General features: G+C 69.3%; 2 protein-coding genes across 5 annotated transcripts in view; one reads left to right on the top strand and one right to left on the bottom strand.

Moving 5' to 3' along the window:
• Positions 1-24: 24 nt before the first annotated feature.
• TBX21 (T-box transcription factor 21) lies at positions 25-8,221 on the top strand. Its single transcript, XM_039704674.1, is given in 7 exon segments — positions 25-462; positions 5,819-5,973; positions 6,049-6,170; positions 6,248-6,406; positions 6,957-7,018; positions 7,117-7,675; positions 7,677-8,221. Coding segments are annotated over 7 exon segments (1,893 nt in total). The 5' UTR covers positions 25-31; the 3' UTR covers positions 8,082-8,221.
• Positions 8,187-10,092, bottom strand: part of OSBPL7 (oxysterol binding protein like 7) — an 8,155-nt gene continuing 6,249 nt past the window's right edge. For 3 of the 4 annotated variants that reach the window (XM_039704672.1, XM_039704669.1, XM_039704670.1), the window contains 4 exons: positions 9,509-9,650; positions 9,302-9,428; positions 9,104-9,226; positions 8,187-8,656 (listed from right to left, as the gene is read on the bottom strand). In XM_039704672.1, coding sequence (XP_039560606.1) covers positions 8,548-8,656; positions 9,104-9,226; positions 9,302-9,428; positions 9,509-9,650 — 501 coding nt within the window. In that variant the 3' untranslated portion in view covers positions 8,187-8,547. The remainder of the gene's footprint in view (positions 8,657-9,103; positions 9,227-9,301; positions 9,429-9,508; positions 9,651-10,092) is intronic. The other variant, XM_039704671.1, reaches the window with a different exon arrangement.

The following is a 10,092-nucleotide window of genomic DNA, read 5'->3' as shown; positions in this document are numbered from 1 at the left end:
GGCTGAGCGGGGCCGCGCCCCCCGCCCGTCCATGGGCGCGCTGGAGCCGGGCACCGGAGCCCCCCGGGCCGCCGCCCCCATGCTCAGCGCCGCCGCCAGCTTCGCCAAGGAGCCGCCGGGCCCCCGGGACGCCGCCGCCGCCGCCGCCGCTTTCTTCGGTGATGGAGGGGCACCGGAACCGGGAGCCCCCCCGCTCCCTTACGGCGCTCCCGGCGGCTTCGGCGGCCGGTTCCTGGGGCCGTGCCCGCCCTACCGGGCGCCGCCGCCTCCCGCCCAGCCGGTGGAAGGTTACGGGGGCGCCGAGGGCGGTTTCGGCGGCGGGGGGGGCCCGCTGTGCCCCCCGCTCTGCGCCCTGCCCGGGTACCGGGCGGCCGGGAAGCTGCAGGTGATGCTCAACAATTACCCGCTCTGGGCCAAGTTCCACAAGCACCAGACCGAGATGATCATCACCAAACAGGGCAGGTGAGCCGGGGCACCGGGGGCTCCGGGAGAGCCGGGGCACCGGGGGGCTCCGGGAGAGCCGGGGCACTGGGGGGGACTGGAGGGGACTGGGGCGGGCTGGACTGGGACGGGATCGGCGGGACCGGGGCTGCGGGGACAGGGAACTGTCGCAGGACGCGTGAGGCACCGCAGGGGACGAGGTGGGGACACCGAGGGGGACATGAGAGCCACGGGGGGACGGGGGCACCGCCACAGAGAGCGGCAGCGCCACCGGCACCGGGGGTCCGCTGTGGGCACCGGGGGTGGGGACACAGCGGTGACGGGGGGCGACAGACCCCACGGTGAAGGGCTGAGGTGTCCGGCCGCGTCTCCCCAGAGGGCCGGAAGGGTGGGGGGTGTTTGTGGAGCTGGGGGTGCCGGAGGGGACCCCCGGCCCCTCGTGGGTTTCAAGGAAAGCCCGGGAGGTGGGGGCAAAGCACCCCAGCCGTCCCCTGGTGCAGTTCCCTTGGGGAGTTGAGGCTTGTGGGAAAGAGAAAAGGGTCTGGGGGTGTCCCCACCCGTGTCAGGGAGGGACAGGGGGTCCGGACCCTCGGTGTCCCAAGGTGGCAGAGGCGGTGGCGCTGCCAGGGGCCTGCAGGCAGCTCGGATCCGGCCCCAGCCCACGGGCCGGATCCGGAGCTCGGCGCTGCAACAAGTGGGGAGGAGCCGCTGCCACCCCCAGGGCCGCGGGAGGGTGGGCGACTGTCCCCTCCCTGTCCCCTCTCGGGGGTGGGAACCCCCCTGTGCTCAGCCGAGCCCGCCGGCCCCGCGTGTGACCAGGGAAGGGGCAGCGTTTTGGCGCGTCCTGGCTGCCAAAAACGCCCTCGGTGCCACCAGAGCCGGGCACGCGCTGTCCCCCCCGTGCTGGGCTGGGCTCCAGGGGCTGAGAGAGGGTTGGGGGATTTTTGGGGTCTGCCCAACCCCGGTTTGGGGGGTCCGGGTGCCACACAGGCCCTGTGGAGTCGCCAGGACTGGAGCAAGGGGAGCCCCAAAAGCTAAACCCGTCCTTCAGCCCCACACTGGGGCAGTGAGGATGAGGAGGGGGAGAACCCCACCCTGGGCTGCCCTTTGGGGTCTCTCTGGCCGTGGCAGGGTCACACACAGGGGTCACACACAGCACATCCCCCGAGGGGCCCCCAGACCCCCGCGCCGAGGGGAAAGGGGGCTGCACCCCCCTCTGCGCCCGGGCAGCGGGCACAGGCCCCCCCAGCCCCCCTGCCCCCCCTGCCAGCCCCGTCCCCGCGCCCAGGGGGTCCCTGGTGTCACTTCGATGCCGAGCCCGACCTGCTGGATGTGCTGCAAGTCTAAACTCGTTAGGGCCGCTTGGTTTGCCACGGCCCCGAGCCCGGCACGCAGGGGGTGGCACGTCCCCAGGGGGCGGCGGGGGGGCGGGCACCCCAAATTGCTGTTTGTTACCCGCCACCCCGCAGGCCCTGCAGGACTGTGCTGAAATTCCGCTTTTTTTTTCCCCGTTTTCTCCTCTGTTTCCAGCTGGGTGCTGGGGAAGTGCCCTCCCTGCTGGTGCTGAGGCTCTGGAAATTGGGGTGGCCCCGCATTCCCCGTCCCCCTGCCCGCTGCACCTCTGCTTTCACCTCCCACCCCCAAAGCGCCAATTTTGTTTTTTTTTCCCATCTCCATCCCCCAGCACGGAGGGGCTGCGGGCTGGGGGGTGCTCGGGGCAGGGGGGGCTCAGGGCGAGCCCAGCCCGCGGAGAGCGTCAAAGCCGAGCCACAGAACATCCGCTTCCCCCGGCCCGGGCTGCTGCTGCTGCGGCGCCCGGGGACAGGAAAAGCCCCCGCGGGGCTCGGGGGGGACGGCCCCGAGCGGGGACCTGCACCCCACAACAGCTCTGGGGCAGGGCTGGACGTGAGCCCCGAGCGGGGACCCGAGCGGGGACCCGCACCCCAAAACAGCTCTGGGGCAGGGCAGGGCGCCCGTCCCTCGCACTGAGGGGGTGCAGCCCCCCCGTGGACCCCCGGGAGGGGTTGAGGCTGGGGGGGACGCGGTGGCACTGGGGGGGACGCGGTGGCACTGGGGTTCACCCTGGTCCTGCTGTCCCGTGCCACCCTGAGCCATCCCGCCCTGTCCCGGGCCACCCCACCCCACCCGTCCCGGCCCAGGCCAATCCCGGCCGGTTTCCCAGGCCTGTCCCTGTCCCCGTCCTTGTCCCCGTCCCGGTCCCCGTCCCCGCGGCTCTGGGGGCTCGGCAGGGCAGGATTCCTGCGGAAACCCCCAAGGACTCTCCGGTACCCGGCAGCGCCGGGCACGGGCAATTCCATCGGGGCTGGCACTGCCCTTGGGGTGACACCGGGGCTGGCACTGCCCCTTGGGGTGGCACAGGAGCTCGCACTGCCCTTGGGGTGACACTGCCCTTGGGGTGGCACAGGGGATGGCACTGCCCTTGGGGTGACACTGCCCTTGGGGTGACACCGGGGCTGGCTTTGCATCCCGAGGGGACACGAGGGCCTGTCCCTGCACTTGGGGGTGGCTCAGCGCTGCCTTTGGGGGGTGCAGGGGCTCTCTCTGCATTTGGGGACAAAAGGGACGGCTTTGGGGACACAAGGGACGGCTTTGCCTTTGGAGAGGACGCTGGGGTGGCTTTGGGGACACAAAGTCTGATGGGTGACTTTGATTTGAGGGGTGGCCGTGCAGGAGGAGGGACCCCAGAGCTGGCAGGGCCTTCTGGGGACACTGGGGGTGGCTCTGGGGACACTGGGGGATGGCTCTGGGGACTCTGGGGATGGCTCTGGGGACACGCAGTGCCCGGTGGCAGCTCGGCGGGGTTGGCGCAGACATGTTGTGACTTGTCACCGTGTCCTGCTGCGCGGTGACATTTCGCTGTGCCCTGCCACCCAGGCGGGCAGCGCAGCTGTGCTGTGCAGATGTGCCGTGCCACGCGGCCCTGCCGTGTCACCGGTGTCCAGCTGTGCCACCGTGCCGTGTCCAGCAGCCATGGCATGTCACCGTGCCATGAATTGGTGTGCCACCACTGTGCCATGTCACCGTGCCATGAATTGGTGTGCCACCACTGTGCCATGTCACCGTGCCATGCACTGATGTGCCACCACTGTGCCATGTCACCGTGCCATGAATTGGTGTGCCACCACTGTGCCATGTCACTGTGCCATGCACTGCCGTGCCACCATGCTGTGTCACCCACCCCTAGCCCTGTGCCCCATGCAGAGGGGCCTGGCCCCTGTGTCCTGTCCCCTGTCCTGTGTCCCCTGTCCCCTTGTCCCTGACCCCTGTCCCCTGTCCCCTGTGCCCTGTCCCCTGTGCCCCATGCCTCCCTGTCCCCTGTCCCGTGTCCCCGTGTCCCGCCTCCCCATGTCCCCGTGTCCCCTGTCCCTCCTGTCCCCTGTCCTGTGTCCCCTGTCCTGTCCCCCTGTCCCGCGCTGTCCCCAGCTCGGCGCGGTTCACACCGGGACAAACCAGCGGGTCCCGCCCGCCTTTGGGGGGGCTGGCACCCCCCAAACCGCAGCGCCGGGCCCGGGGGCGCCGAGTCCCGCCCGGGCCGGGCTGCAGCGCCGGGGGGGTTAAAAATAAACGCGAGGCGAGCGCGGTTTCGGGGCTTGCCCCCACCCTGCCGTGCCCGGCCCGGCCCGTGCGGTTTCCCCGCGGCAGCGGCAGCGTGAGAGCGCCCTGGCAGCGCTGTGGGAGCCGAGGGCAAGAAAACCCCAAAAACCAGCCCAAAAAAGCTGTTTTCCTCCTCTGCGCTCCCTGCAGAGCTGGGGCTGCTGCAGCAGCCGCGCCGGGGCTCGGCCCGGCCGGAGCGGGGCCCGGCTCCGCGCCCCGGCGGCTCCCGGGCGGTTTTAACGCGGTTGAGATTTTTTGTCAGAGATGCGAGCCCGCGGGGACGGCTCCTCGGGGGACACCAGGGGGAGATCGGGGTCTGCGGGGGCTCGGGGGGACCCCGGGATGCTCCGGGCCAGCCCCGGGCCCGAGCACATGCAGCTCCTCGCCACGGCTGCTGCCCTCTCTGCCTCTTTCTCTTTTTACTCCTCTTTTTATCTTTATATTTTTCCTTTATCGTTTTCTTGATCTTCTTTTTACTCTTATTTTTACTGTTTTCATGTTCTTGTTTTTAGTCTTTATCTTCTCCTTCTTTCTCTTCTCCTCCTGATTCTTCATTTCTTCCTCTACTTTTTTTCATTATTTTTCATTTTTCTCTTCCTTTTTCTTCTTCTTTTTCTATTTTCTCTTCCTCCCACCCCCTTCTTTTTTTTGATTTTAATTTTCTTTTTTCTTAATCTTAATTTTCTTTTTTCTTCTTTTTTTTTCTTTTTTTCTTCTAATTTTTTTTCTTTCTCTTTCTATTTTTCCTTTTTCTTCTCTTTCTTTTTCTATTCCTCACTCTCTCGCAAGGGCAATTTTGAGTCAGCCTCCACCCGCTGACTTTTCTTTCCGCTGCCCTTCCCGGCGCTGCCCCAGCCCCGCTTCCTGCCCCCTGTCCCCCCCTTTTCCCCTCAGGAATTCGGGGTGCGCGTTCCCCGAGCCTGGGACACCCCGTGCGGCTTTCAGGGGTGGCCGCTGGTGGCTTTCTGCCCACCGGGGGTGGCATTACTGGGGTGGCACCCTGGCGTCCCGCTCCGGCCGGCGGAGCTCCAGGAATTGCCAAAATTCCAAAATTCCAAGGCGGGAAACGCGGGGGGAGAAGGGGTGCCCGCAGGCACGCGGGGAGGCTCGGCCCCAGCCTGGGCTGGAAACTGGGGATGCTGGGGGCACTGGGGGTGCTGGGGGTACTGGGGATATACTGGGGGTACTGGGGGTACTGGGGGTACTGGGGGTGCTGGGGATACTGGGTCGAGCAGCCAGTGCTGGACACGAGTGGCAGCCCGGGAGCACAGGTGTCCCCAAGCAGCGAGCAGAGATGTCCCCGAGCAGGAGCAGAAGTGTACCCGAGCAGGGACAGGGATGTCCCCGAGCAGGGATGTCCCCGAGCAGGGATGTCCCCGAGCAGGAGCAGCGATCCCAGCGCTGCCGTTCGAGGGGACACGCGGGGGGCAGCGGGGCGCAGCCCGGGGGTGGCAGCTGCCGGGTCCCCCCCGGTGCCACCGTGTCCCCTTCCTGCCCTTGGCGCGGGCTGGCGCCCGGCCCGAAATAGCAGCGGTGTTGGTTTCCGATCCGGAAGGTGCCTGGGGAGGGGGAGGAAGATACCGGGGGGGGGGATCGGCCCCGACAGCATCCCCCAGCTGCCGGGGTCACTCAGCTCCTCCGGGCACCGCGAGGGGGGCGGGCACCGCGCTGCCTCAGTTTCCCCATCGCCCCCACCCCAAACCGCGCCGTGCGGGCCGAGCGGGGGGCGGTGACCGTGCCTGTGCCTCTGTCCCCTCCCCAGGCGAATGTTCCCCTTCCTCAGCTTCAGCCTGTCGGGGCTGAACCCCGCGGCGCACTACAGCGTCTGCGTGGACGTGGTGCTGGTGGACCACCACCACTGGCGCTACCAGGGCGGAAAGTGGGTGCAGTGCGGGAAGGCCGAGGGCAGCATGCCAGGTACGGGCCCTTCATCCCCGTCCCCCCCGTGCCGCTCGGGGCGGGGGTGACGCTGTGGCCGCTGTCCCCTCCCAGGGAACCGCCTGTACCTGCACCCCGACTCGCCCAACACGGGCGCGCACTGGATGCGCCAGGAGGTTTCCTTCGGGAAGCTGAAGCTCACCAACAACAAGGGAGCCTCCAACAACGTCGGGCAGGTGAGGGGAGGGTCCCGCCGAGGTGGCAGCTCGCTGTGACCCCCCCTGACCGCTCGCTGTCCCCTTTTGCCCCGCAGATGATCGTGCTGCAGTCGCTGCACAAGTACCAGCCGCGGCTGCACGTCACCGAGGTGAAGGAGGGCGAGGGGGAGGACGGGCACCCCTCCCCGCACACCCACACCTTCGCCTTCCCCGAGACGCAGTTCATCGCCGTCACCGCCTACCAGAACGCCGACGTGAGTGCGAGACCCCCTGCCAGTCCCCAGCGTGCAGCACCCCCCCCAAAAAAACCCCAAAAGCACAAATACTCCAGCGACGCCCCAGCGCCCTCCCAGAAACCAGACAGGAGATCCCAGTGTCACCACAGCATCCCAAAACCGCCCCCGAGCAGCCCCGTTAATCCCCCCTGCGACATCCAGGGTGTCCTCGGCTTCAGGAACACCCCTGGCCTCCCCCCAGGCCATCCGTGTCTGCCGGGACCCCGGTCTGCAGCATCCCTGCCACCCCAGGACATCCCCTCGGCATCCCGGGATCCCCCCCGCACCCCCTCAGCATCCCGGGGGCCTCCCAGTGCCCCCAGACCCCCTCAAATTTCCAGACCTCCCCCAGGATTCCCCACTGCCCCCCCGGGACCGTCCCACACATCCCAGTACTCCCCCCCGAACCCCTTCAGCACCCCCAGCCCCCCCTGCCCAGGCAAAGGTGGCATTCTGGTGGGGTGGGGGGCAAAGGGACGGGGGGGGACACCCCGCAGGAGGGACCCCAAACCCCCGTGTGCCCCCCCAGATCACCCAGCTGAAGATCGACCACAACCCCTTCGCCAAAGGATTCCGGGACAACTTTGACTCGTGAGTGCCACCCCTGCTCCTGTCCCCCCGCCCCCCTCCCGGCCTCACCAGCCAGGAGCAGCCCCCCCAGACCCCCAAACCCCCCGTGTGCCCCCCAGGATGTACCCGGCCTCGGAGAGCGACCGCCTGACGCCGTCCCCGCCGGAGGCTCCGGGCTGCCCGCAGCTGCTGGCCCCGCGCTTCCAGCCCTTCGTGCCCGAGCAGCTCCCGCTGCCCCCGGGCCGCTTCTTCGGCGGGGAGCGGGGGGCTGCGCTGCCGCTGCCCCCCAAGGACCCCCCGCCCTGGTTCTTCCCCGCGCAGCAGCCCCCCGGCCCCGGCGCGCTGGACTACGGCGGCTACGAGGGGGGCTACGGGGGGGGCAAGCTGGTGCCCTACGGGGTGAAGCCCCTGGCGCTGCCCCCCGCCCCGCACCCGCCCCTGCCCTACTACCCCGAGGGCCCGGGGGGCCTGGGGGTCGCGGGGGGCTGGAGCCCCGCGCAGTTCGGCCCCAAGGGCGCCGCGGCTCTGGGCTGGTACCGGGAGCCCCGCGAGGAGAAGGGCCGCGACGCGGAGGGCTGGGCCGGCGAGCCCCCCGCGGGCGCGGAGCCGGGGCCGTTCGAGTGCAAGCGGCGCAGGGTGTCCCCGTTCCCCGAGAGCGCCGGCAGCGCCTCCCCGCCGCGCAACGGCGGCGCCTGCGAGCGGGAGCCGCTCGCCGACGGCGGCTACTACGGCTACTACGGCAACTGAGCCGGCCCGGGGGCGAGCGGGGGGCACGGCCCCGCCGGCACCCCCGCCCTGCGTGCCCCCCACCCCCAAACCCCGGGCCGGCTGGAGCGGGGGGGCTCGGCGCGACAATCAGCCCCCGGTGCCACCCCGGTGGGGCCGCGGGGGCGGGCGGGGGGGACGGGGTGAGGGGTTTTTTTTTGTGTTGGTGGTTTTTGAGGGAGGGGGGTTAATGCTGAAGTATTTATTGAGTCCCCCCCCCGCGCCCGGTGTGGGGCGGGGGGCAGCGGCACGTGGCAATAAAGGGGGCACTGGGGGACACGGCTCTGGGCAATCCTGTGCGTGTGGGGAGGGAAACTGAGGCACGGGGAGGGACCTGCGCATCGCCAGCCTGATTTGGGAGGGGGTCCCGAGCCCCCCAGGGGTGGTGGTGGTGGGGGGGAGAAGGAATCTCCCTGCACACCCCAACTCTTCACAGCCTTTATTAGAGCAGCCCCTGTGCACAATTTGGGGGGAGGGGGGCAGTGGGGTCTTCCCGCCTGCGGGCACCCTGCGACCCCCTAAACCCCCCCTTATCATCCTGTGCCCCCAGGGCAGGGGGGCACTGCCAGCCCCTGCCCCAGAGTGCCTCAGGTGCCCCAAGGCTCTGCCCCAGGGCGGGGGGGAGGCATTGCCAGCGCCCCCCTCCCGTTTTTATATCACAGTTTTACTGAAACAGCGGCAAAATGGCTCGGAAAGGGGGGGGGTTCTGCACCCCCAGTGCTGGGGGGACCAGCCCCACTGCTGTGAGGAGCTGGGGGGGCTCGGCACCCCCCGGGTTGGGGGGGCTACCAGAGCACTGCGCTGTCCAGGTGGGAGAAGCCGGGGTCCAGGCGCAGCTTCCAGTAGGTGTGGTTGGTGACCCAGGACTCCCTGCCACTGGCATCTGTCACACGCCTGGCCACGGGGGGGGCACAGCTGGGACCTCCAGGGGGGCTTTCCCCTTCCCTGAGAGCCCCCCGGCCCCCCGAGAGCCCCAGGCTCCTCTGAACCATGGGATCTCCAGACTCTTGCCACTCCTTTAAACCCCCACATCGCCCAGAACCACGGGGTGGCCTCCTGTGGGGGGGGCTTGCCCCCTTCCCTGAGAGCCCCACATCCTCCTGAGCCTCGGGGTGCCCCCAGGACTCTCATGGGGGCTTTTCCCCATTCCCTGAGAACCCCAGACCCCTCTGAGCCATGGGGTGCTCTCAAGACTCCCGGGAAGGGTCTCCCCATCCCATAGGAGCCCCGCGTTCCCCTGAGAGCCCCACATCCCCCCGAGCCGAGAGCTGCCCTCAGCACCCCCAGAAGGTCTCCCCACCCCCCGACCCACGAATCCCCCAGCCCCGGAGCCCCCCAGACCTGAAGAAGCGGGCCTGGTGGGTGATGTTGTTCTCCTCCATGACGCGGCGCCGGTCGCGCTGCAGCTGCTCGATCTGCCGCTTCTGCGCCTCGGCCGCGGGCACGTTGCCCTCCTCCAGGTACCTGGGGGCACACGGACGGGGCCGTGAGCGCCCGGCCGGCCCAGCCCGCCCCAGCCGGCCCCCGGGCGCTGCTGACCGCTGGTCCGGCCGCAGGCGCGTGTCCGTGGAGGGCAGCACGCGGCGCAGCTCCGGCGTCAGCTCGTTCAGCTCCAGCGCGAACTGCGTGAAGCCGTAGCTCCTCTCGTGCTCGCGGGGCATGGGGTCTGCGAGGGGCCGTGGGGACAGTGAGAGCCCCCCCGGGGTGCTGCGACCCCCACCCCGGGGCGGCGTGCCCGCTCCTTACTGGCTCTCCAGACGCAGTGGCCCGGGGCGGGCCCGCGGTGCAGCCCCTCGTGCCACTTGCCCGCCAGGCGCTCCACGGCCGTCCCGCTGCGGCTCAGCACGGCCCCCTGCACCTCGTTGGCCCCCGCGCCCCAGTACCGGGCCTGCGGCCACCGCAGCTCAGCACCGGGACAGGGACAGGGACAGGGACAGGGGAGTGGGGTCACTGGGACACGGGAGTGGGGTCACTGGGAAGGGCAGGGTCCTAGGAAAGGGTGGGGCTATTGGGAAGAGGGTGGGGCCAGTGGGAGGAATCTTCTGGAAAGGCTGGAACAATTGGAAAGGGGCGGGGCCACTGGGAAAGGGTGGGGCACTGGGAGAGGGCGTGGCTATTGGAAAAGGGAGGGGCAATGAGTGACAGATGGAGGCTTCTAGAAAGGGTGGAGTCACTGCGAAGGGGTGGGGCTATGATGGGTGGGGTCATTTGTAAAGGGAGGGGCTACTGGGATAAGGGTGGGGCCAGGAGTGATGGACAGAGTAATTGGGAGAGGGTGGGGCACTAAGGGGGGGGTCACTGGGAAAAGGGCGGGGCTAATGGGAAGGGGT

Source organism: Passer montanus, unplaced genomic scaffold, assembly GCF_014805655.1.
Source record: "Passer montanus isolate IOZ18808 unplaced genomic scaffold, ASM1480565v1 scaffold179, whole genome shotgun sequence".
NCBI lineage: Eukaryota > Metazoa > Chordata > Aves > Passeriformes > Passeridae > Passer > Passer montanus.
The sequence above is the reverse complement of the archived record's forward strand: the minus strand, read 5'-3'. Positions and strand labels throughout refer to the sequence as shown.